Source organism: Tyto alba, unplaced genomic scaffold (genome assembly GCF_018691265.1).
Source record: "Tyto alba isolate M040663 unplaced genomic scaffold, T.alba_DEE_v4.0 Super-Scaffold_2, whole genome shotgun sequence".
Classification (NCBI taxonomy): Eukaryota; Metazoa; Chordata; class Aves; order Strigiformes; family Tytonidae; genus Tyto; species Tyto alba.
Window position 1 is genome coordinate 40,882,103 of NW_024881282.1, and position 27,641 is coordinate 40,909,743.

Here is a 27,641-nt window from a genome sequence, read left to right on the forward strand (position 1 = left end):
TTGGTTTTCTTTTTCCTCTTAAGTGAGAGATAATTTAAAAGAACATCTGTGGAGGAGGGGATAATGCAGCGCAGCAGCAATATAATTGTATGGTGTAAAACTGAGAGACTTGTTGGAACTGGCACCCACACACATATATTCTGTGTACTTCTCAGTGTTGCCACTGTACAAACAATAAGGGATATGTTTGCATTAATTTAATGACCTGTGTATTCAAGATTTGGAGTGGCTGTGTCTCAGTAATGCAACATTATCCTTGTATGTATAGTTGTGCAATTCTGTAAGGAGACCTGCAATTTAGAAGGGTGCTGTCTAAAACAATTAGGAACAGTTGTAGCCTTGGATCTTGTGTTCTTGCGTGGCTGGTTGCTCGAGCATGAAATTCAAGAATTTAAAATCCCAAGGTTTTAAACATTCAAACCATTAAGTGAGTGTGTCTGTGGGGCATAATGAATAGCTGAGTGGATGAAAAATTACGTAACTGCATATTTCAAAAGGAATAAGATAGCATGCTGTCTCTTAGCAGTGTTCCTTTACATGATATGGGAAGTGAAGGATAATAAACCTGTCCTTTTACTGAAAAGGCATGCAGACTGGTTAAATGTCACGATGTACAGCTCTGCCATTCTGAACTCATGTGGTTGAGCTGATGTACCAATTTAGATTTACATTCTGTTTTCATGAGACTTCTTGTATATCTATTTCTTTACTTATCCAATTAATGTTTAGTGTTTTTTCCACTGGTGTGCAAAGTGAACTAATAACTATCTATTAATCTTGTTTGTGCCAAGTTTCAAAAAAATCTAAAAGTAACTATTTATCATTATGTAAATTGTATTTATATAGTACATGGCTATCACTCTAGTTATTTAATAATCGTTATAACCTGTATGTAATTGACAAAATATAACGGCTGCGTATTCATTTTTTCCACTCCGTGGATATATTTATTCAGAGATGAAGTATCACTGCTCCGACAAGAAGTCCAAGATTTGCAAGCTTCGCTGAAGGTTGGAAATATATTTTACTTGCACTCGGTTCTTTGTTTCAAACTGCATAGTGTTTCACTGTGTTAAGCAACCAAATTTACAGTCCTCTCTCCCCCATCTTTTTTTTTGTTTTGTTTTGTTTTTTTTTTCCCCCTAGGAGGAGAGGTGGTATTCAGAAGAGTTGAAGAAAGAACTAGAGAAATTGCAGGGGCAGCGGCAGCAAGTAATTGCTTTAAAATACTTGAAGCAGGTTTATCATCAGCATTGACATTGAAGATTAATACCTTTTTTGTAAGGCACGTGGCCTGATTTAGTTAGTTCCATAATCTGAATATTGACATGTTCTTGAAAACAAAGCTAGTTATCTCTCCATGATGTAACTGTATATATAATTCTGAATAGCAAAGTCGGAAGAGATAGTGATTCTTCCATACTATTCACTACAAGTTCAGTTCAGACTCTTCCTTCTGTTGGGCTTATTCAGAACTCAGTTTATTAAACAAAAGAAATCAAATATGGTGTTTAATCTGTTACGAGAAAGGGTTTTGGCATTTTTCTTGTAAGAATTTTTGGAGAACACCAGTGTGATTTCACAGAGGTCCAGATGAACTGAGCAAACAAGGCAAGGCAAATTGTGGTGTGTTGTGCCCTAAGGAAGCTCTCACATCTTTTATTACTATGAGCTACTTAGACACTGGATTGTTACAAACCTCAGAAATTGCTCTCTGACAAAATGCCTTCTCAAAATATATTTTAATGATGTTAGTAACCTCTGTTTTTAAGGCAGATTTCAATATTCAGGCAAGGGAGGGGGAGGGGATTGTTACTAGAGTTTTATGAGTCTGGAAGCCTGATAGTGTAATGATACATGAAATGGAAAATCATCTTGGCCTCTTCCGGTCTTCCAGATATAACTGTTTGAAATCAGGTATTTTTACACCTCTATGCAGTGTTTGAGCACAAAAATCTTTATTTCCTTTTGTTTCCAAAAATGGGATGAACCTTGGAAGTAGTAGTTTTAATTCCTACTGTCTAATGATGCACTTATTCTGTTTTCTCAAGGATTCTAAGTCTGATGGATTGACAACGGCTACATCTACAGGTGGCTAACATTTTATTATATTAATTTTGGCACTGTTCTAGAATTTCTGAAATTTTTGTCAGTGTAGCTTTAGGTTTATGAAAAAAACACTTTTGGTAAATTAAAGAGCTAGAAAGCTGGAATGGTACAATTACTGGGAAAAAAGTTAATTGTAAGTGCTTAAGATTGATAGATCTTGATGGATATAGTCTGGGGAAATATTCCAGTGTTTTAGGGTTTGTAATTTCTAGAAGTGAGGCAGGAGTTCTCCTGACTCTGAAAGCAGCTCTTACGAGTAGTTTTGAGTATATTTTTAATAATTTCCTATATTTAAGTATTCAGTACAAGTCTTTTGATGAGAAAGACAGGTATTGTTGATATTTAAACTATAAATTGACAGGGCTGGTTTTATTTAGTGTTCTTCTGTACTCATTGCTAGCAAAGAAAACAATGAATTTTTTTTTGTTTTGTTTTGTTTTGCAGACCACTAATTTTTGCTCTATGTTTTTCTCCATGAGGCATTCATGGAATAAAATTTTCCTTATGTGTGCATAAAGTATCATCCTACTGATCATGATTAAAGAGCTTTTAATCGCAGTTTGAGGCTTGGAATTCAGCAGCATGTTGCAGTGATCTGAAGGGCTATTTGTGACCAGTGAAAACCAATATGTACTTAATACTGCAGAGTACTCAACTAGTGACAGGTTCCAGCATTGTGCTTGTAGATATTTAACTTCCGTAAAGTTGTTCACTTTGCTAAGCTAATTGGATGTTAAGTGAATTTGGATTACTTATTTACCTGCTATGGTTCATTATGGTTGTGAGTATGTGTGTTGTCCTAGCTCTTCCAGAAAGTAATACTCATCTTTTTATGGAACTAGAATCATTAGAACGGCAACTAGAAGAGATCCAAGTAGAAAATTTTAACATTAAGCAAATGAAAGACTTATTTGAGCAAAAGGCTGCGCAACTGGCCACTGAAATTGTGGGTAAGTATGTTAACATGAGGTCTAATTTTGTTCTCTACTTGTGCAAGTGATCATTTATTCAACTTCCTTCTTATTAGATCTTAAATCAAAGTATGATGAAGAAATCAGCCTTCGGGAAGGTGCAGAACAGAAAGTGACAAACCTGACAAAAGAACTGCAGAAGGAGAGAAGTACAGTGGAAGACTTAAAGACAGAGCTGGTATTCACATCACACTAATGTTTTGTTATTTTCAAGTCAAGGGAGGGATATACTTAAATGCTTGCAAATGCAGTTTTAAAGCAGACAAACTGTTAAACTTGGAGACATCTGCTTGTGGGCTGAAAAAGTTCAGAACACCATTGTTTCTCATCTGTTCTGCTGACCTACATTTTTCAGTGTTTTTCCAGTGAGGAAGTACATGTTGTTTCTGACTTGTATATTAAAATTTACTCTACACTATATTATAATCTGCTTGTTTGCTGCTCTACCCTTCAGCAGTTTTGCAGGGTATTACACATACAGATGTGCTGTGCAGGCCTGTACTTGGAACGTGCCATTGCTGACTTCCACAGCTGTCTTTAGTTCACCCTTTTTCCATGAGGTGTTACACTGTGTCCCTGGACAGCTGCATTTGTAAGAAGTGCTGAGAGGTGTTTTGTGACATGGTGGCTGAAAGGCTGGCAGCTGTCATCACCATGTCTATGTTAATGTTGTCCCTCTTGTGCTTGGATGATAATACCAATGTGTGTGTATTCCAGGATTTTGGCTCCTGCTGACTTTTATATACAGGCATGGCTCCAGGGAGTAATCCTGTAGACTTGGCAGTTGTGCCACTTCTAGATCAGTAGTGAAGGAGACTTCCTAGTTTCTCCTACTCAACCACTGCTTAGACTCTGGAGGAAAATAGGACCCATTTATACCCTTTCTCCCCTGTAGCTCTCTGCCCAGAAGAGCTCATGAGTCCCTCTCGGCCCTGCCAAGCCACTGGACTATCCATTCCTCTCTGTTTAGTTGTTTCTTGTCTTCCTTTCTCCTTATGCATTCTTATCCTTTTCCTGTACCTTTTCACTGTAGGTGCCAGCACTCCTTTTGTTTGCTTTCTTTGGTGCCCACTATTGCCTTCCATCTCCTTTCCCTCCATAGCATTTAATTTTGAGGGATGTTATGGTGCTTTAGATATAATTGCTAACAGATTTTACCTATGGGCCTTGTATGAGGCATATCTGATAGTACATTCAAGACATTTCCTTCAGCTGCTCTTTTTTTTGTCCTTGTGGATTTCTGAAGAAGTTCTTGAAAACAGAGGCAGTATCATTAGAAAAGTCTGTGTAGCACTGGGTTGTTGAGTGTTTCAGTCCTGAGATGGATTTGCGAGTATTACAGCAGCAAAGTAGATACGGTAATCAGTTCTGTAGAGTGGTGGAGTTAATATAGCCTACTTCTCAGAGAATTGTGACTTCAGATAAGTTTCTTGCACAGATTCCCTGTCACTTCAGTGTTTTATCTCAGGGAAGGTACCCCTCCTGTACCTAGCCATCTACCTACAAAAAAATTACAGAAATTTAATCTTTGATACCTTTTACCATTTGTCAGATTTGGTTGAAATCAGTCAACAAATTGAAAGTTTAACAGGCAGGAACTGACATCCAGCCATTAAATCCTATTTCCTTTAGGAATTACAAGATTTTTTAGAGATGACATTGACATTGGAACCATGTCTGTCAACAGCATGTTGCTCACTGCTACTCTTCTCCTTTTCAGCTACAAAGGCCTGGTGTGGAAGATGTGGCTGTCCTGAAAAAGGAGCTGGTCCAAGTTCAGACACTGATGGACAAAATGACACTGGAACGTGAGAGAGAATCTGAAAAGCTGAAAGATGAGTGCAAACACTTGCAGGCAGAGCAGGCTAACTCAGAGGTAATAATCATACATAAAGAGGTGTGTGCTAGCTTTGCTGTCATTTCCTATGAAAATGGAAAATATTAATTGATCATAATAAAAAAGCCTCTTTACTGAGTCTTCTAACTTATTTAATAGATACATTTCTTCTTTACAGTCAATTGCATAATTGTGTCAATATTTACCCTCCAAAAGCCCCCACACTTTTTGTTGCAAAACCTTTTCTTGGCATAATAAGTTATGACAAGAACCTGATAGCAGAGGAAAAAACCTTGTGGTGGAGCTGTGCTCTTCCTACTGGGCAAAAGAAATAGAGCAATACCTGTGTGATTCAAAGACTTGTTTCTCTTACTGAGCTACATGCAGATAAAAACAGTTGTTACTAAAAATGATGATTTTGGTTAATGTTTGAGTTGATGTGCCTGCAAAATGGATCCTAGAGTGTTAAAATACATAAAAAGAAATGATTAATACATGGTAGATAATAATTTCAATATTCTTGTAGGACGTATGTAATTCTTGAATTTACACAAGATTTAAAAGTCTCAGTGGATATTATAAATTGGTTTTCATTTTTATTTTTTCTAATTTTTACTGCCAAATGGGAGGCCTTTTTACACCTATTATTTATCGTAGGAATAGTTTATGTGTAAGGTACAAGTCTGTTCTGGAAACATACCTCTCCAGTCCACTGCATAATGACCTCCAAGCATTGCCTGTTATCGACTGGAGCAGAAAGTGAGTGACTGCCAGGCCTCATCATGTCATAAAGTCAAGATGTCAGGATGTCACCTGTAATCCGTTTCCAGGCAGTACCACCTTAGTTGTTCTCTCTTTGTTGCTACAGTCTAAAGTATAAAATTATTGTTCTTGTGTTAGTGGTTTGTTTTATTTTGCTTTTTAATCACTTAACATTTTTTTTTCCTCCGTATTTTTCTGAATTTGAACTTCTAAAATCCATCTCATTTAAGAGACCTCACTCTCTAATTGAGTTGCAGAATATGCTGGTTTCTTCAGAAGTTCTCTATGAAGGCTTATCCTTCTTTAGCTGAGTCTGGCAGAAGTTTTAAATTGCTGATGGGATATTAGAAAAACATTTGTCCATTTTTATTGCTCTTGCATATAGTGTTGGTAACTGTGTGTTTAAGGAAGCAAAGCTAACTGCCTCTCCTATAGCAAATTTTCAGTTTTCTTGGTTTTGATTCCTCTGGTTTTCCACCAGTAAACACTTCTACTTCCATACAAGGTGGAGAAGAAGGATGCAACAGCTTTGACTTGGATCTTTAAGAGGGAACCTTACTTCTCAAATTGTCTCAAATCACTTCTGGCTAAAGCCTGTTTGATGATGTTTACGATGACAGTGAGGGAAATCTCTCAGAGAGATAACGACACGAGATCCAGATAAAACTTACAGTATCACCAAAAAGGCTTTTGTCTGGTATATAATTTATTCTGCTGAGGAGTTGGTAAAACCATACCTGCAGAAGAATTCTCTTGCTGGGTGTTGCACCTCACTGGTGGGTTGGTTGGTATGGTTTTACTAATAGATGATTTGACAGTGTAACAGTCTTCATTGAAGACTTTCAGCAGTGTTTGAGACCTTTGAATTTTGCCCTTCCTCTTTTCTGTTGTCCCCCACCAGTGCAGCAATACCAGCAAAATTTATTAATGTAGAGCTGTTGTCCCTAGTGAAGTGAGGTCCTTGCAGAATTCTCCAGCTTACATGAGAGAATGCCTAGGGTTTCTGTAGACCTCTTGGTATCCTCTGTCCTGTTGAGATTTGTGGATGTGAGGGATTTCTGACATTTTTTATTCTGTGTTTTCATGTGCGCTAGATTTCAGAACTGCAGTTTTAACTTTCTATTTCTTTGCACTGCAGAGCTCTAAGAGTTGTCCAGCATTATTCTAAAGTCCTTAGAGCTTTCCTTCCCACCTCCCCTCCCAACAGATATATTGAGCTCCAGGAATTGTACAAGGGTAAAGTATTGTACTAAACGTGAATCTACCATTGTTTTTGAGTTAACATTATGTATGCCAAAAGCTTCATCAGATGTGAAAAAAGGAATATCACAGTTGGAGTTATGAATATAATGTGGTTATGTGGCCATGTAAGTTGCTACATAATTGTAATTTGGTTTTAACTGTGAGATCCCACAACTATTCTGCGGAATTTAAATTTCATTTAAAAATACCGTCTCTATAGTCTTGTGGTTTTGCATGTGAAGATAAAATGACATAGTGACATGGGCGTAACAAAAAGCTTTCATCTTAAAACATTCTCACAGAAGCATGAATTGCTCCTGTTCCTCCAAATTAGGTATGTTTAAGTTTTGACATAACTAGCCATTTTGAAATGTAGCTTTGAAGTGCAGACTTTAACAGAAAAAAAAGAAAAGTAAAGAAGGTTTTTTCAGTCCTCCTGGGAGTAACAGTAGATGGGGGAGAAGGCTGCACGGTGCCCCTAGCTATTATGATGTATTCATGTAAGAAGCTTTAGATGTATGGAAGGATTATAAACCACATTGCAGTGATTATAAGAATATCAGATGTCTGTATCGTGTCATCAGTATGTAGCCTGAACCGGAGAAGACTTAGTTGCTGCGTCGCAGAACATGGTAATAAGCAGTGGCAGTCTGGTTCTTCTCAGAGATATTTCTTCTCTGCTTAATTCCAACATATGGCAACAGTAGCCCAAGACGTGTTCAAAATAAAAGCTTTTCTGTCGTGTAAAGTGATAGATCAGACTTTTTTTTTTAAAAAAAAAAAAGTTAGTCGTAGTGGTGGAAACATTTCTACTTTTCTTAAAAAAAACACAATTGTGAAAAGTGTTAGCCATAACAAAACAAAAAATGGAAGTCCTTCATTGGCACAATGGCTACAGTTCTGGCCATAACAGTTTGGCCATGTTTCCTCTCAGATTTGCTCTTTAAAACCCACCTCAAGGGCTGAAAGTGTAAAGTGGTTCTTATGCCATCCTTGGCTATTTTGCTAAGTAGGTTGAGGATACATATATTAATATTGGTTGCCTAAGTGACATGTCTTTAAAACAAGTTAAATCTATGGCATGGGTGAAGAGAATAACAAAGATCATCTTAACCCTACATGAGCATCTTCAAATGCTGCAGGAGGGGGATGTGAAGAATAGTATAGCTCTATAATTGTCACCTAAATGTGTTCGTTGCTGTCTCTTTTGCTTTGCTGTTGTTTATGTCTTATTTTAGTTGTACCTGAAACTCTGGTGTCGGATGAATGTTAATTCTGAGCTAGTCCTTCCATGTTTATTTTTTTGCTATAGTGACTCCTGCATAGTAAGCACATTATGAAAACAGCTGCACTGCTGTGGAGCTAATAATTTCTGTGGATCTCTGCAGATTGGGATTTGTTTCAGTATTTCATAAATTTGATAAAATACAGGGCCTAGGCTTGATTGTTAACTTGAGTGCCCACAGAATTAAACAAGATGAGTAGATTAAATTATGCATAAATTTAATAAAGCTAGGACTGTTGTTTGTTTGTTTGTTTGTTTTTTTCACTAAGCAAAGGCATTAAAAACACCAGAATGTTTGAAAACAAATCTGAGGAAGTGTATCTACTAACAGCTTTTGTGACTGCTTATTTCCATCTTTCATCCATCCATTTTATTTTTTTTTGCTTTCTAACAGAGACACTTAAATTTGAGGTAAATTTTTAGGAAAGCTTTTTATTCTTATAGTAGATTTCTGTTGTATCAAGATAATTTCAAGAGGTTGTTAAACATATACATTCCTGTTTGCTTATTGGTTCATTAATCATACAGACACATCAGCCAGACAATATCAGGAATGAATATTCATCCATGATATATTTCCATGTTAAGGATGAAACATGGGTTGGATTTACTGAATGTTGAATGAGAGAAATGTATCTTTATGTGTATAATTATGATTCTGGTTTGAAAGGCTGCAGCGGTGTCCTTAGCAAGCTTCTGCATGTTTTTTCTTTTGTAGTCTCTCAGTAGTGAAATATCCATACTCTGTTTTCTGAGGACATCCTGGAATGTTTGTCTGCCAAAGGCAAATCCCAGGATGTGTTTTAGCTAATAGCTCTCTAATGAAACAGCCTTCTAAAGCACAGCATTACAGAGAGTCAGAATTAAAAACTACATGTAGTTATATAATGTGTTCATATATTCTCTTTGGTCTTCCTTTTTCTGTAGCAAGGTTGTAAATAGTATGTTTATTATCTACTATTTCTGCTTTAGTTCATTCTTGAATTTAGTATTTATATGTTTGTGCTGAAATCTGTGGTTATGAGAGCAGTAGGAAAGAAAACTTCTTTAAAAAGGTCACTATTATATAGTGTATTCAAAATGAGTGCATTTATACACAGCGTGCTTTAGGGCAGCCATTTTTACCCGTCTAAAGTGCTTTTATTGCTTCCATTACTGTATTGACAATGTGCAGTCATTGATATATTCTGTTTTTTACCAATCCCATTTAATGGGGTAGTATTGTTCCCCTGATTATGCTGACCTGGAGTATTGATGTCTCAGTCACACATCAGGTTTTCATCAGATGCCAGACTCACTTCTAGCACCTTTTCCAGTACATTTTCCTTAACAGGGAGACTAAGATTTTGTCCATTATAACTGCTGTGACTTGGGAGGGTTTCACCTTGAGCTAGAACTGTGATAATGATTAATGGATAATCTGTTGTGGTTTTCATTGATTATGGGCTCAACGTGGCATTTTGTATTGGACTGGGGCCAATTTTTGTCTTTGAAATAGAACATGAATGAATCTCAGCTGACAGATTATGCACAGTGATACTTCTGTAGCTGATGGTGCTCTGAGTTTAGTTTGCAGGCGATTTTTTTCTTAAGCTGTTTATTTGTGTACAAGGTGCTTTTTATTTTGTTACCAGACATCTTGCTTTTGTTGGGTTGTGCATGCAAAGCTTTGTTTTAAATGTGAGTTTTTCTGTTTGTCTGTTCAGGCTACCATTAACCAGTTAAGAGCTGAACTTGCCAAAGGACCTCAGGAGGTAGCTGTGTATGTTCAGGAGCTGCAAAAACTTCAAAGTTCAGTCAAAGATCTAGAACAGAAAAAACAGGTGAGAATGTTGTTATTTCCTATGCTTGTCAGCTCACATTAAAATGGAAACGCATCACACTTTGCCTTAGGAATCAGTGAAGACTGTAACAAAAAGTTTCTTGGTGTTGTTGAGAATTCCTTGCCCATTTTGGTTAATATGAGGGATGTCATAATGTACAAAGAAACATTATATTTTAATGTTCATCAATATGTTACAACTGAAATCCTCAGAATTATTATGATTGCAGATTTCTGATTGCTGCAGTTTATGCTTACCTATCATTAGACAGTATTGCCATCTCACACATTAAAAGGAAAAAGAAGTACTCTGAAATCTTATGTTTGCCCCAAAATCATAATTCAGAAGACATTTTGAGCTCTCTTTATTGGTTTTCCAGTTTCTTAGCTTTTAAGATCGTACTCCTGTCATATTTTCTGGCTGCCTACCAGAGTCATGAATGGTAGAAAATGGAAATAAACTCTAGAAGATTTTCAGTTAATAAATATTTCTTGAGAGCTTTTATCAAAGCTTGCTGCATTTTGTATTTGCATTAAGAAGGCATGTGTTGTGGGGTAATAAGTGGAGGTAAGAGAGGAAATGAGACAAGAGGAAGGATGCATGTTGCTTTTTGTTGCATGTATATGTAACACTATATGAACTGTACACATTATGTGTGTGTATTTACCAGCAACCTCGTTAGTCTTGGAAAATAGTAAAGGACAGAGACTAAACAGTGTGCATTTAATGTAATCAGTATTGTGACTGGCGCTGTTTAACATCTTTGTCAGCAACACAGTGGGATTGAGCACACCCTCAGCAAGTTTGCCAGTGACACCAAGCTGTGTGGTGCAGTGACACGCTGGAGGGCAGGGATGCCATCCAGAGGGACCTGGACAGGCTTGAGAGGTGGGCCTGTGCAAACGTCATGAAGTTCAGCAAGGCCAAGTGCAAGGTCCTGCACGTGGCTCAAGGCAATCCCAAGCACAAATACAGGCTGGGCAGAGAATGGATAGAAAGCAGCCCTGCTGAGAAGGACTTGGGGGTGTTGGTTGATGAGAAGCTCAACATGACTCAACAATGTGTGCTTGCAGCCCAGAAAGCCAACTGTATTCTGGGCTACATCAAGAAAAGCATGGCCAGCAGGTTGAAGGAGGTGATTCTCCCCCTCTACTCTGCTCTTGTGAGCCCACACCTGGAGTACTGTGTTTAGTTCTGAGGCCCACAACCACAACATAAGAAGGACATCGACCTGCTTGAGCAGGTCCAGAGGAGGCCATGAAGATGAGTGTGGGGCTGAAGCACCTCTCCTGTGAGGACAGGCTGAAAGAGTTGCAGTTGTTCAGCCTGGAGAAGAGAAGGCTCCGGGCAAATGTTATAGTGGCTTTCCAGTACATAAAGGGGGCCTACAGGAAAGCTGAGAGGGATTTTTATAGGGGCGTGTAGTGATAGGACAAGTGGTAATAGCTTTAAACTGAAAGAGGATAGATTTAAATTAGATATAAAGAAGAAATTCTTCACTATAAGGGTGGTGAAACACTAGAACAGATTGCCTGGAGAGGTTGTGGCTGCCCCCTCCCTGGAAGTGTCTAAGGCCAGGTTGGATGGGGCTTTGAGTAAGGTGTCCCTGCCCAAGGCAGGGGGGTTGGAAATAGATGATCTTTAAGGTCCTTCCAACCCAAACCTTTCTAGGATTCTGTGATAGTAATCTGATATTAAAGTACCATTTGCAAAGAATATAAGAAGGTGCAATTAAAATTCGGTATATTAAACTTGCCTTTAGTAGGATGACTCTTGGTTTGTCTCATTAAATCAGGTGCAGAATTGACTTGTTGAGAATTGTCATGCTGTACTTTCCAACAGACCAGCAACACTGAATCAAGCTTTTGGCAAAATTATTGCTATACAGTATAGAGCTCTTGCCTGAATATATTGCTATCCCATTAACAATGTGGAGTGAAACAGATTAATGCATAAGGAAACCATGCTTTAAGAGAGAAATATCTGCTGTGTCAGGTTAATGCCAAACACCACTTGAGGAATAGGAAGAAGTGACAGCAAGCTACTCTTCCTCTTTCAGTTTCAGTGACTAAAAGCAGTTTACAGCAACCTCTTTATGCAGCTTTTTGAAAGGTGTGATATCCATAAGAATGGTGTGCTAGCCAAGGAGTCTTGGCCCTGGAGGACTTGGACCTAGAATTGGAAAAGGTAAGACTAGCTTCCCAAGTCACACAGTTGCTCCCACTTTGAACATTTTGCCATCCCTGAAGAACCTGTCAGGGAGGAGGGAGAAGCAGGATAGAATATATTGCATTTTGATAGGTCATCCATTTATAATTCCATTGCAATGCGGGAAGATAGTGACACAAGCTCGGGTACAACCTCAAGCGAGCCAAGCTGTTTCTTATATTTTCAGGAGATATACTGAGAAGAGCAGATGACAAGTAGGTAAGATCAGTTCTCTAAGACCAGCAGAAACTGCCTTTCCCTTTCACTGTAATTATGGGGCTTGGCTTGCCTTGCAGAGGCCAGTAATGGCCTGTAGCCAAGAAGAGACCTAATGTGTAAAACCAGCATATTCCCTGAAGTATAAGACTTGCTGTAATTCTAAACCCATTGCGTGTGGGGTTTTTGTTTGTTTTCTTTTAGGAAAACTGTGGTGCATTATCTACAGGGAAAAACGCTTAGTTACTGACATAACTATTCTGAAATTTGATCAGTGACCACAGTGTTTGTCCTTTAAGGCCTGGCCACCATCACTACTAACATGTATTATGTGTATTTTTCCAAGGAGCAGTTATAAAAGAAGGGGTCAGTGTGGTGTTCCTCCTTGTATCTTGTGAGCTCTGAATGCTCAGGGTTCTTCACTGAGTGCCTTAACATAATGTTGTTCCCTCTTTCTTTTCTGTGGGAATCAAGGCTTGGGGAAGAGATGTGGCTTGTGCGTGCTCACATACCCCTTTATGTATCTGGGATGCAGCTGGGACATGCATCCAGGTAGGAGACACTGCTGGCTCCACTGATGTAACCTGAATGAACATAGCTTGGCAGCTCTGTGGCCTCGAGACTGCTCGTGGGCTTCAGTCACACTGGAGGTAGCAGGCTGTCAGGCAAACCCAGCTCTTCTCTAGTAAAAGCAGCAGTAGTTGTTTGCGGCTCTTGTCATTCGTCACTGCGGAGGGTGTTCATCTGTCACTGGTGATGGCTTTAAACACTGGTATTCATTGCTGTCTTTATCAGATCAGGGAGGGAGAGAGACGAGTAGTCCAGGATGTGGAGCAGCATCTCCAACTGTGTGTAGGTGCTGCTCTTGGCTGTCCTTTGGCTAGCTTGTAAGGTGATGGTGAAGAGGCTTTGCTGCTTCTTTGCTTTACAGAGTGTTTCTGAAAGCTTCCCAGAGTCTCAGTCTGCTTCAAGACAACAGTAACAGTTTATCTTTCTTTTGTCCTCCCCACCCCTGCCTTTACTTGAAAATTTAAGTTAGTGCTCTGCACTGACTTTTCATAAAGTAGCTCATAGCACTTCTACATGTGATGTGTGGATCTAGTTATGAAGTAGTAGTAAGATTAATACCTTAGCTTGATCGTGCCCAGCTAGGATGAAAAAGGTTCTGTGGTATGTTGCTATTTCAGGAACACTATTCAATACGAATGGTAATGATCCTGCCTGGTCATTTCTGCTTAATGAAAAGAGAGTTACAACTTTATTTTGTATTCTGAGGGTGAAATGTGTTCTGAAAGCAGTGGGAGCCTTGCCTCAGTATGTTCTTTACGTGCTCTATTCCTGCTTTTCATATATGCACATATATAAGAACTGTATACCCAAAACAGCAACAAGTTGTTTTATGTTTCAAGAAACATTTTGAAACATACTACTTCAGGGCTAGAATTCAATAGCAAAGCTTGAGTCTTGAGCCAGGATTTTTGGCTCAGTTGTATGCTTTAGAAAGTATTTTAAATGGATATGTAGGGCATTAATTAGATTTGTTCTCACATGGGTTGCTGGACTGATAGAGTTGTCATTTGCAAGATTGCTTGTTTTCTAACCTCTATTTTTTTTATAGTTTCTTCTTTATTTTATCATGACTGTAAAATAGAAGTATCTGTGTATGATTTATAACAACCAATATAGTCATCATTTGTTAAAATCCGTAAAGATTAGGGCTGTTCAACCGTTCAACTTATTTGAATAATTTTACAGCTTTTTCTACTGGCAAATAGGTTTCATCACTGGATACTGTGCAGAAGTGAGCTTTTAAGATGCTCAGCATAGCTAGAATTGCAGTACTAACTGTCTTATCTTTCAAACACTGTTACTCCAAAGTTGCAAAACTGTCTGAAGTTTTTATATATGACTGACCTCAGTGTTGGCATTTTTTTCAGACTGACATGCTTTATTTTTCTGTATCGTAACTAGAAGCGCCACTAGAGAATATAGTAGTCACTGAAACTGCAGGAAGAACACAAGCACTTAAAAGGTGTACATAGTAATGCTCTACTGACATAGGTATCAGTAAGATGCTGCAATAAGTGGAACCCGCTGGTACATTTCAAGAAGACGGAATGAATTACCTGGGTTGGATGATGACCAGGGCCTCCCTGCAACTGTATTTCTGTGCTTCAAAAAGTGCTGCTAGAAAATCAAAATGGTTCTCATGCGTTCTTTGTCCTGCTTGGAGATCTCTGAAATTCTAGTTAGTGCCTCAGCTAAGCTTGGGGAAACCACAAACTTTCTGGAATTATCTTGTCCATTAAGGTATTTAATTTCTATCTGAATATAGTTTTGATTAGATCATAACATTTGATAAAAAGCATTATGTAATAGCTGAAAATTATCTGTAAATAATTTGTTTTTCCAGTATTATTTGTCTTGGTGGGTAAATTTGATAGTATGACCTTAGACTCTGCAATATTTACATTGTTAATGTGGTAACTGAAATCTGACACAGTGATGTTCATGTCTTTCCTTTAGGGAATCCCAGTTTTAATGTTTTCAAACTCGCTCCAAGCAGCCATCCTCTTTGAGCTGATTTGTATGCAAGGAAATTAGGTGATGGTATGAGTTAAAATGTAAAGCTGTCATCTTCTAAAATTAAGGTTAAATAATGAGTGTTCCATTCTGTGATTTATCAATATCACAGACTTTATTAGTTTTCACAGATTCTCTTCCATAATTTGGATAGCAGATCATGCTGTTAATTATAGTGGCAGGGCAAGATTAAGATACTTCTAAAAATGACCAGCATGATGACTGCACGGGATTAGACAAGAATTAAACCACAAATGTTGTTGCTTAGGGAATTGTGTGAAGGACGGTGATATTTGAAAACTTTTTCTGTATACTAATAACTCAAATTACTATTTCAACTTTTCCCCAAGCAAATGCAGTTGTGATAACCTAGAATTTGAACATTCAGCGAAAGTAAATTAGTCTTCAGGATACAGAATAGAGTTTGTGTGGCTCTCAGTAAGAGGAAGTGGATTTATGTGAGAATATGAAAAACAGTATTTTCAGTTGAAACTGTGTGGTGTATGGGCTCCAGAATTAGCATGTGTATTATGAAACAGAGGTCAGTATCTTCTTTAATAATGCTTTTGAGTGTGTTCTTCACTGTTCAGCATCAACACTTGAGAAATTTGAATAATGCATTGAACAGCTGTAAGCAGAATTGCACTTGAATGGCTGTGTAACTTTCTTCATAGAATCTGACTGAGAAGTTGCTGAAGAAAGAGCAGGATTACACCCAGCTAGAAGAAAAACACAATGAAGTATCCATGAGTAAGAAGAATGTGCAGGCAAGCTTTCACCAAAAAGACCTGGACTGCCAACAGCTTCAGGCAAAGCTGTCTGCATCTGAAGCCTCAATACAGAGGTTACAGACAGAGCTAGGTGAAAAAGGGGAAGCAAGCCAAAAACTTAAAGAAGAGTTGTCTGAAATAGAGACAAAGTACCAGCATCTCAAGGCGGAATGTAAACAGCTCCAGCAGCAGAGGGAGGAAAAAGAACAGCATGGCCTGCAACTCCAAAGTGAGCTCAGTCAGGTAAGGTTCCTTAAACCATCCCACTAGGGTTTGTTAAACTGTGCTTGTATATTTATCATGCACATGCATTTGCACTTCCTTATTGAAGGGGAGTAACTAATAAGTAGTTGTATTTGAATAAATATAAAGCATACTTCCTAACACTGCAGAGAATGAAATACCATTGTCTCTTCCCCTTAGAGAAGTAAAGAAAAGAACAGGCAAAATCAAGAAGCTGTGATAAGAGTGCAGAAATTCTTTGATATTTGTTTTTCGCTATGTCTGAATCTTTTTAGTAGGTCCGAACTCTTGTCAGGAGCAGATGAGGATAGTTGTAGCCCCTCTGTCACAAACTCATCAAGAACTACAGTTATAAATACCTTTCCACAGTTTTTATTTCTGGGAAGGCTAATGTAATATCTGTCTATCTGTAGTATAATTCCCCTTTTTCTGAAAGGGAAACATCTTACTAAATTCTGTTCTATTTGGAACTCTTCTTAAGCTATCTTTATAATTTCAGTTTTGAAGATTAAGGTTGAATGAGCATAAACTTTGTACGTTATTTTTCATGTTCTGATTTTACATTTTTTTTTTTTTTGTATGTGAATAAAGAAAGGTTTTAGCTGATCTGAAACTGTTTTTTTTTGTCCACTCTTTTTACTTACAGAGTTAAATGAACTCTTTTTTTCATCCCACAGTTTTTCCCCTCCCCTTTTTTTGTTGATGCATTCCCTGAAATAAGGGAAGTATTGTCAAATGAGAGGGCAATGCAGAATATTGAGTTTCCATGACAAATAAGGTAATAGACAAATCCCAAGAAATCATGAAGGTTGTTTATTCTGGTTCAGTAAGGCAGCTGAAGCTATAATGAATTCAGGTTATGAGAAAACCAAATTCAGGTAGAGTATCAGAAGTAGTTTCACTTCTATTAGTAATTTTACTACTCTATAGGAAGTTTGAGAAAAGTAAGTTTTTGTTTTACGTTAGAACTGAACAATGCTTGATTTGCTTTAAAATTGAATAGTGAATACAGCAGGGAATGCTTAGTGTAAAAAGCAGGGATAATGTGTAGTCTTAATATTGCTTCCTCTGTGTGTCTCCACAAACACCTTCTCTTTATGTTGCTGATAGCTATGAGAACACCCAGAGCATATATCCCCCCACTGTATACGTATTGTTCTGCTGACTCCAGTGAGTTATGGAAGCAGGACTTTTATATAATATTGATCATACTGAAACTTGAGGCAGGTTGGACTTTGTTTTATCTGGTGTCTTGGGGAGTAATATGTTGGACTGGAGAAATGTTTGTGCATCAGGAATCATGTCCAGTCCTAAGATGGAAAAAAAAAAATCTTTTTTTTTTTTTGTTAGTATGACATACTTCCATTTTAATCTCTCGCTAAAGCTTTATCATTTTAAAGTGAGTGTTTCTCAATTTTCAACCCTTTGTCAAGTCTGAAATAGATTAAGTTGCAAGCTATGCGTGTATAGTTTATTTTGGAAGAACTGTGGCTTGGCAAAACATCATTTGTGTATGTATTACATCCCCAGAATGACTCTTTCTCCCATCACTCTTCTGTCGGGGTGCGGGAAGGTAATTATATCAGTTAATCTGTTTAGGAATTCTCACTTGGTAAAACTGCCTCAGTCTGCCTAGATAACATGTATGCAAGCTTCAGAAGCACAGCCAAGAGTCTGAGCTGAAATCTGGCTTCAGCCTGGGAGGACATTTTCAGGAAGGATTTTTGGGGTGGGAGAATGAAGGAGGAGAAAGATGAATAATGCATTGCTGAATGAATTCCTATGAAAGGAAACAGAGGCATTACACAGTCTCTGGTGGTACCATTGGGGAGGAAGATGGTTTAATCAAGAAAACCCGAACAAGCTGCTGGATCTCAGGATGTGTTTTAGAATTTTGTTGGAAAAGAATAGTGGAGGGAAAAACCCCCTTCATACATGGTATAAAATAAAACTAAAGCCAAACAAAAACTTCTCTTCCTTTCTCTCCCTCCAAACAAGTTCAGTTACTATTGTAATGAAAAGACTAAATTTCTCATATGTGTTCACTTAATACTTTAACGGAATTATTTTTTTAGGCATGTAGTCCAATAGCTTATGTTAACACAATGAATCCTGCTTATGAAAGTGTATGTATAGTTGTTTAGTCAAACCACGCTTTCAGAGAATCCTTACCATCTTCTCAAAATTCATTTGAACAGATGTGTTTCTGGTTAAGTTTGTATATTTTAGAATGTGGGTGATGTGAATTGATCTTCACAGTGGAAGGAAACTTCAATGATAATGTTGGTTCCAGCACAGCAATAGGAAGTGGGTAACACAAGGAAATAGGGATCATTAGGTCTTGAAGAACTGTTAATTGCTAATAAATACTGTTGTTGTTAAGATAATTTGAATCTACTTGGTTTGAAAGTCTAAATATTTCTTTTTATTAATTTTGTATTCTGTAACATAGGTTAATCCTGGATTTTATGGTTCAGTTTCCTTAGTCCGTCTTAAACCCCTTCAAAAATACTTAACTGTGCCTGTAATAGAAGTGACTTTTGTAAAATGTGTTGTTTGCTGATTTCCCCCTTTCCAAATAATCTCTCTCCCAGTATCAACATAGCCATGAATAGTTATAATAGTTACCTCGTTGCACCCTTTCTTCATTAGACTTTTTTCTTCCAGCTCTTGTTCATATTTTTAGTGAGGAAGTAGTATTAATAATTTAGTGATTCCTGTGGAAAAAGATAAATGTTCTTGATTATTGGAGGAGACATTATGGTCTCTTTCCTCACCCTGTCCTCCCCCTTCTACCTCTCTCAACTGTGCAGTCACAGTTAGCAATCAGCATCTTGGCCACATGCCGAGCAGCTTCTCCTTCGTGGTTTTTGTGGTTGTGGACATATAAACAAATAATTCAGCTTGGTTTCCTAAGAAAATAAGGCACACACACATTTGTTTTCCTGTCTCCATCCCATGTAACTTTTGCATTGTTTGATAACTTCAGCCAGATTTTGACAGATGGCCCAAATGTCTTCAGTATTAGGTTCTTCAGTGTTAAATTCCTGTGGAAACAGGCAGCTGGGTAAAGGAGAGAGACTTAAATTCATACCTCACCCCTTCAGTGCCCGGGGGAAAGATTTAATGTTATCAAAAACACTGTTCCTTTTTCTGTCCTGCTAGGCAGCCAGATGGTCAACAAGTGGTGGCTTGCAGCGAGCAACAAGGTTGTGCTGCCTTTTGCCTAGATATTAGTAGGGATTTGAGAAAAGCGTGAGAAAGGTTTAGGGATATTGAAGGGAAGACCTAGAGTTAAAAGGTGAATGGTTCAAGGGTCTTGGACATAAATTCATTGGGAAGCAAGCTTCATTCATCCTGATACCTACAGGAAATTCTTGCTGTGCTGCAAGGCCTGAGCCATTCTCTGTTTTTGCATTGAGTTGAAAGTTCATTTGTGTATCTGTGAATGTGTTAATGCAGAAGTAGGCAGGGGGTAACCCGGGACCTACAGTGACAGTTTCAAATAGAAGAACAACCGATTTTATGGAGAATGCTTTTTATAACAGTGAATAGTAAAAGGACATCCTTGCACTTTGAAGACGGTGCAGTACTGCTTTTGATGACTGAAAAAATTATGAGGCAAGTTTGTGTCCAGCTGGAAGAGTGCATCCCCCCTACTTACTCGCTGCTGCTGAGGTGCTGGACTATAAGCCACCAAAGCTACTGTGTACCCTACATTGAAGGTTCATGTATCTCTTCTCTCCAGAGGATGGGTGCCATTGGTGTAGCCAGATCAAGCTAAAAATTACGCTTTTACTAGTCTAGCAATGCAGAACAGTATATTGTAGGAGCCAGTGGAGCAGGTAAAGGTATGGTGCTTCAGCTGCTGGATCTGCAGGGGTGGGGTGTATGCTGTGCAAGATGAGATTGCTCTAAGTGTCACTATTTTACATGCTAGTCTGTATACTTTTGAAAGATTGCCCTCTGTGTTTCTGTTAAATATCTGTAACTCGTACTGAAGGGCTTCTGTAAATAAATAAGGATGCTTCTGAATTCCTCCAACCTACTTTTTTTGAGTATTTGTTCATGTTTGTGTAGTTGATGCTGTTCTTTAGCATGATTTGTGTTTTTGAGGTGTATGATGCACATACATGACTTCAGGAGCTTAAGTAGTTGTTTTACTCTGGGTTATGAAAAGTCAGGCTAAACATTGCGTAAAGTGAGTCTGAAATACAGTGCTATTGGCTGAAAAATGACTAAAAAAATGGATGACTTTTTTTTTTTTTTTTTTTTGTTTTACAGTTGCACAGCAAACTTCTAGATACAGAGCGCCAGCTAGGGGAAGCACATGGGCGACTCAAGGAGCAGAGGCAGCTGTCTAGTGAGAAACTGATGGACAAAGAGCAGCAAGTGGCTGATCTGCAATTAAAACTTTCTCGTGCTGAAGAGCAGGTATGCAAACTCTAGTTTGTGCTGGTTCTGATAGTAGCCTGTATATACACTTGTGGTGATGTTGCAGTTTATAAAATTTTTCCTTATGGGAATTTTATTTGACTAATGCTGTTAAAGTCTTACGGTAAAATGGTCAAAATCTGCCTAAATGCCACTTGCATTACAGATTATTTGTGAGGCTAAGTACTTACTGGATGCATGTATGTTCATGGTGTTTACAGATGAACAAAAGATGTGAATTTTGTGCTTATGAGCTTTGTATAAGGATCTTATAAAACAAAACAAAACAAAACAACATAGTTGTACCTAAGCCCATATAGGTAAAGTTTTGTGTGTAGATATTTATGTGAGATAAAACCCTACATGAAGAAAAGGTGAACATGGCATAGCAGGTCATTGATAGTTAATAACCTGTGAGTGGGGTGGATGGGCAGAAAACACTTGTTTTATTAATTTTTATTTGTTTTAATGAGCATCTTATATATGTTGCTGATTTTCTGCTGCCTGTATGGGGATTGGCCAAATACCTGTGTGGTACGTTGTCAAAGCTTTAAAGCTTTTCTGTAGCTAATTTGCAAAGCCTTGACCCAGTATAGAACTGAAGAGACTGCTAAACTGAAGTGCTACTAAAACTGCTAATAAATAGTAATAATAATGTTGTTTTACAGGTATCTGTATTATCAATCATGTTACATCTTAACAGCTATTGGAAAAAAACATACTAAAAATCTCTTACATTTTAGATTTTTGAGAGCTAAAATACATATATGTCTGATAGTTTTATAGTTCTGGCTTGTGATATAGAATCTCACCTATTAATAGTAATGAATGTTTTGGTTAGATTTTGATTCTTTAATTAGCACTACAGACTTTTATACCAGTTTTCAAAAACTCATGTTTAGATGAAAATCACTTAGCATTAAAATGAACATGGAGCACTATTGTCATACTGAATGGTGCTTCTTCACTTGTTAGTCTGGTTTGTTTGTTGTTTTGTTTTGTTTTGTTTTTTTTTTTTTCAGCTAAAGGAAAAAGCAGCAAATGCCACAGAATTGCAACATCAATTAGATAAGGCAAAACAGCAGCACCAGGAACAGCAGACACTTCAGCAAAATACTACAGCGAAACTACGAGAAGCCCAGGTAACACAGCTATGTATGAGTTAGACATTAGTTATGTGAAAGTGTATTTCAGGATTTCATTATTTTAAATGTTTTCTTTGTAAAAGTGAGTTGCATGACTTACATTAGTTTCAATAAATTAACTTGCAAATCTAGAACATAATATACAGAAAGTGTTTAATAAATTTATCCAACATTTTATGCATTATGAATAACTTCTAAGGCCCTTATAGTTAAGGAATCCATTATGTGAATTTTCTAGAATGATTTGGAGCAAGTACTACGACAAATTGGAGATAAGGACCAAAAAATTCAAAATCTTGAGGCTTTGCTTCAAAAAAGCAAGGAAAACATATCTCTGCTGGAAAAAGAAAGAGAAGACTTATATGCAAAAATTCAAGCTGGTGAAGGAGAAACTGCAGTTCTTAACCAGCTACAAGAGAAAAACCATGCACTGCAAATACAGGTAAGAACTCGGAGACTTGTTTCTTTTCTTTCATTCTCATTATTGAATTTTTTTTTTTTAATCTCATCAGATATGACACTAATCTCTTCTGTACTTTGCTGTTTCTTTGATACTTATTTTAGAGGATCTCATTGTAAATTGCACAGGACTTGTGTTTTGGTGACACCCTTGCTGTCGGCATAGAGGAAGGAATTCCTAGATGTTTCCTGTGTACATATGCTAGTAATATGTGCTTACAAATAATTTTTGGATACATATACATTTTTGTTTCTCTTATTTTAAGAAGAGGTTTAATTCCTGCTTTCAACACCACAATTTTTAGCCTGCATCTGTTGTCTCCTTAATATTTTGGTTTTGATACAGTACGGCTGAATTGATGATTCCCATTTGTTTCCATTTTCAACTGGCAACCTATTTAAACTCTGGTATTGCATACAGTATATCTTTATTGTAATAGTTCAGAAGAAGAAATGTGATAGCGTTGAGCCTCCAGAGCCATAATAAGACATGCTGAAATTCAAAAGATTTATGACTTCCTTGGACATGCTGTTTTAGTCTTCTACTTACCTCCTTGTTTTTTTCACTGCAGGTAACTCAGCTGACAGAGAAGCTGAAGAATCAATCAGAAAGTCATAAACAAGCCCAAGAGAATTTGCATGAGCAAGTGCAAGAGCAAAAGGCACATCTAAGAGCTGCTCAAGATCGTGTGCTTTCCCTAGAAGCAAACATCACTGAACTAACCACCCAGCTAAATGAAAGTAAAGAGAAAGTATCACAACTAGATGTACAGGTAATGGAACTCAGTACTGTCTGTAGATGATAAATCCTGCTTGTGATTTCTCTATTCTCTCCAGAGCATGTACAAAGCAATTTGGGAAAAATTGCATGCTTCTACTAACAAATGAATGAAATAGCATAAGGCAGATAAAATTGAGGAAACTGTAAGTGGATACAGAATAGCAATAAATAGCAAGTGTCGGGTTTTTTTGTTATGGTTTTCTTTATAATTTTCTTGTGTTCTTTTTTTTTTTTTTTTTTGTTTGTTTGTTTGTTTGTTTTTTGGTTTTGTTTTGTTTTTTTTTAATTAAAAACCACCAAAGTTCATAACTGACCTTGGAAAATCTGTCCTCAAGCATCACTTGTTGTATTTGTAATGATTAGCCATCCAAAACCCTGCTCTTACCAGTCCTGGATTCTTTGCACCAGAATGGAAGTCTGACAAGTCAGTAAAATCTTGCTGCCTAGACATTTCCTATGCTAGTGTCTTTTGTCAAAAACAAAATGAAAAAGCTGTGGGACAACTTCTTGTCAATTTAATTTACTTAACAAGGAAGTCACCCAGTACGGACTTAACGTGGACTCTCCTACTAATAAGTGCTGCTTAAGTTAATAGCTGCTAATTATATTCAACTATCCCAAAGAATAAGTAACATTTGATCAGAAGTTTTTTCATTGGTACAATTGGAGCATCTAATACTGTTGTGTCTTTTAAGTTAGTGTTACTCAGTTTCCAAACGGGTCTAGAAACATCTTCCCATGTAGCTTTGTGGTGTTTCACTAGGCTTTGATATGCTATCTGGGCTGTTTTTTCACCAAGACATTAGAGCTAGAACTGAATAATTTATGGACTGTTGCAACTGCTTTTTAAGGCAATGTGAGCTTCCTTACAGTCTTTAGAGAAGTAGCGCTTCTATTAGGCAGAAAAATAATAAATGACAATAGCAGGTGACCCTGAATATTGCTACTCAGCACTAGAACCATTCATACCTACCTTCTAAATTTTATTTCCTGGGTGTTTTGGAAGGAAGGGAGGTTGCTCCCTAGCAGGCAAGTAAGAGCAGAGAAATACAGTATGCATGTTGAAGCATATTTTTGTTGCTTCTCATTATTTTTGCTTTTAAAAAATTTTGAGGCCCTTGAATATGCATGTAGTCTGAGGTTATCAAAGTATGCATGGGTGTGAGTACATTAAGTATATCCCATTGTTCCTTGCTAGTGAGTAAAAATATTTTCCTAGAGTAGACGATGAGTGGGACCGGTGGTTTAACTCAAAGAAAGTACTGTGGCTTAAAATCCTGATTTTTCAAGGTTTAGAGAAGTTATTTCTTCCTTTTGTTTTTTAATATTAGCACATGCAAAATACTGATTTAATAATTAAACTTACTGATAAGTATAAAAAAATTAAAATGAGCTAGGGTAAAATGGATGTTTCAGTGAAATACAACTTGTCTTTCAGGTAAAAGCAAAGACTGAATTGTTACTTTCAGCAGAAGCCTCGAAAGCTGCTCAAAGAGCAGATCTTCAGAATCATCTGGACACTGCCCAGCATGCACTACAAGATAAGCAACAGGTTGTAAGCAACATAGAAAAATAAAGTTTCTGTGTTACTTATACTACTTTAAAACTTGAGAATAGTCTGTTCACAAACTAATTAAACATGTGACTATGCATTTGGAGATCATAATTTAGTCTATTTTAACTACGTGATATGTATTCAGTTCTTTGTAATCTGGACCAGATATATTTTGCAGTATAAAGAATTTACTTGATGTAGATTCAGAATCTAAGCTGTCCTAATTGGGTACAATTCATGTCTCACCTGTACGTTATGAAGAAAAGATTGTAGAATGCATGGGGTACAAGTGAAAAAATCTTACTGTGCAAATTCTGATACTTTCAGAATCAGATGCCTGCATTTGTAAATGCTTATCTATGTGCCAACTGACACACACAAAAAAATAATCAAAACACTGTTGTTAAAATTGCATGTTTTAATGTGTATTAATCCTAGTGAAGCATTCTACTGGGTGCTTAATCAAATATGTGCATTGTTAGTATCAGTGCTGGTATGGTCTTCATGGAAGCATCCAACAGATGCTAACATAGCACCATTTTTAGTGTGGGAATGTAATGAATTACTATAAACAGAAGACCTCTTTTTGAAACTATTAAATAATAATTAAATAAATTGACTTGGTTGGAGAGCAATGAGCTTTGATGTAGCTGTCACCATGGTGGTTACTAGGTGAACGCGTTCATGTCTGTTGCGGAAATTACGTTGTTTTGTGTTGAACCAAATGGTTTGAAATCATCTCTGGTATGTGGGGAACTGACGGTTTCCATGGTATTGGCTTTCCTCTTCAGTGGTGCATGATTTCATGAAGACAGCAAAAATTTTCTCCAAGTTTTAGTAGTGTTATTTTCTAGTTACTGTTGTACTAACTGCAGAATCTAGTGTGTTTATTACCTACAATTCCTCTTCCATTTATAACTTAAAACACCTTTGTAAAGTTTGTAAACACAGCTTGTAAAGTTTGAGAGGAATATTGAGGCTTTAAAAGAAATTTTATCAGTTTAACAGAGAGAATTTGTGCACATTTGTGTTTCCCCTCTCAATTTCTTGCCCCATAGAATAAACAAGAAACATTATTTTTCTTTTTAATTTGAATATGTTAGATCATTTAATGCATATATGACAGTAGTCATTTTTGGAAGTTGTTTAAAAACTAACAATCCTCCTATTTTTATTTTACCTTAGGAGTTAAATAAGGTCAGTGTTCAGTTGGATCAGGTTACAGCTAAGCTGAATGACAAGCAGGAATACTGTGCTCAGCTGGAGGCCAATCTTAAAGAGTACAAAGAGAATCGTCTTTATTTAGAACAGAAAACCGAAGAGCTAGAGGGACAGCTTAAGGTTCGTATTGAACACAGTATCTGAGCTTACAGAAACATAGGTTTTCTGCTGTTTGCTAGTATGTGATAGAAGCTGTGCTCAAATTATGGGGGAAGAATTATATCAATACCACTTATGTAGAGGTTTTTTCACTGGTGTTTCCTGATCCACCATTTAATTCTATGCCTCTCTTCTTCTGTGCTAGCATATCACACTAAGATGACAGGCGTAGGACATTGCCACTATACCGTCATGTTCCTGTATGTGTGCTTCCACCAACCTCTGTGCTACCTGGAAAGTGTTACAAGAGGAAACATGAATACATCCCAAAATTAGTCTTCATGTTCAATCTTATATGCTTTACAAGTGGTAGCAGGGAATGTGTGTTATGTTGGTTAGCCCAAGTTTAACACTACCTGTCTGCTTTAATTTATTCCTAAAGCCTTTCAGCAGGCTCCTACAGAGGCTTTTCATCAAGATCTGTTTATAAATATTTTTCCTCTAACTTGATCTTGAGTTTTGCATTCCAGTTCTGAAATCAGTTTTTAAAGTGCACATAATTCTGGTAGAAGGTTTGCAGAACCTTTTGGTGTTTTGAGATACTCGCATTTTCAGTTAAAGATATGAATTAGTCCTAATGCTTGAGAGTTTTTAAATTTGGGCTTTAACCTTTGTTCAATATTTGTTAAAAATTCTTCGTAGTCAAAATTTACAATACATAAAAGCACATGATACAGGGATTTTAGGAGAAATGCAGAATTGTTTTTGCAGTATTGTCTGTCTGTTTTGAGAGGGATTAGCAGTCTTTATGTTCAAGACTGAGTTGGATGTTTTTCCGAGTTTATGTGCTCTGGAGCACAAGAGAAGGAGAATTATTTTCCCTGTATGAAGTTTTAAGTCCCGTGCTATTAAAAAATAAAATTGTCATACATTAGCATTATTAGCATAATTATTTTGTGTTTCCATATCTCTCTTCTTTGGCACACTTTTATTTTCTGCTCATTTTGATCTGTGTGTTTATTTTTCATCCTGTTGCTAAAGTTTCACAAGTAGCCAAAAGGCACAAATGCCTGGGAGGAATACAGTGCTTGCTTGCACAAGATTTTATAAGGTTCCTGGTAGCTGAAGTGTGAAATTGAGCAGGGTTGTTGATGCTGTCAACAGGAATGCAATTCTGTGTAAAATCTTGGCGTCATCACCATTCTTTGGGATTATTCCAGTTGAATGCATGGTATTTAAAAAAAAAATAGAAAAAAAAAAAGCCCTTGGGAATTTTCTTGGAAAAACGTGGCCATTTTGTTTTATGCCCCCTGTGTGAAAGCAGATGTGCCTGTAAAACAGCCAGTGTGTTGAAGAGTTCTAAGCAGTGCCCATTTGCTGAAGACTTTATAGTCCATGTAAATGAGCAAGTACCTTTGGAAAAAAACAGACAAACAAACAAAAAAAACAAAAACAAAAACCAACCAACCAAACAAAAAAACCCCAACAAACGAACAGAAAAAAAACACCAAAAACCCAAGAAAACCTTCCAGGCAAGCATTGGATTTTTTCACAGATGTAGTTTGTATCTTTGTTATAAAGAATGGCAGAGTTCTTGGTATGTAAATCAGCAGTCATTTGAAACTGCTGAAACTACTTTGTAGTGGCTGAGAACCTGGCCCCAAAGCTGAGCCCTGTGTATGGTCTTTTTTGTACAAGTGTTTTGGATAGGCTCTTTAAAGATTTCTGCTTTTTATCTGTTACTTTGCACTAAAATGGCTGTTTGGCCTTTAATTTAACAATTATTTCAGAATGTTTTTCAAAAATAGTTCCATTTTGGAGGAGGAAGAGATTTGCAGGAACTAAATAATGAAAGATAAATGCCAAACTAATGAAATAGGTAGACAATGTGTGAGAAT

General features: G+C 37.2%; 1 protein-coding gene across 3 annotated transcripts in view; it reads left to right on the top strand.

Annotated features, from left to right (window-relative positions):
- EEA1 (early endosome antigen 1) overlaps positions 1-27,641 on the top strand; it is a 76,128-nt gene that overhangs the window by 25,584 nt on the left and 22,903 nt on the right. For all 3 annotated transcript variants that reach the window (XM_042792243.1, XM_042792244.1, XM_042792245.1), the window contains 14 exons: positions 956-1,010; positions 1,147-1,212; positions 2,052-2,091; positions 2,952-3,059; positions 3,137-3,258; positions 4,801-4,956; positions 9,913-10,029; positions 15,711-16,049; positions 20,334-20,483; positions 21,506-21,625; positions 21,867-22,070; positions 22,660-22,860; positions 24,307-24,420; positions 25,609-25,764. In XM_042792243.1, coding sequence (XP_042648177.1) covers positions 956-1,010; positions 1,147-1,212; positions 2,052-2,091; positions 2,952-3,059; positions 3,137-3,258; positions 4,801-4,956; positions 9,913-10,029; positions 15,711-16,049; positions 20,334-20,483; positions 21,506-21,625; positions 21,867-22,070; positions 22,660-22,860; positions 24,307-24,420; positions 25,609-25,764 — 1,948 coding nt within the window. The remainder of the gene's footprint in view (positions 1-955; positions 1,011-1,146; positions 1,213-2,051; positions 2,092-2,951; positions 3,060-3,136; positions 3,259-4,800; positions 4,957-9,912; positions 10,030-15,710; positions 16,050-20,333; positions 20,484-21,505; positions 21,626-21,866; positions 22,071-22,659; positions 22,861-24,306; positions 24,421-25,608; positions 25,765-27,641) is intronic.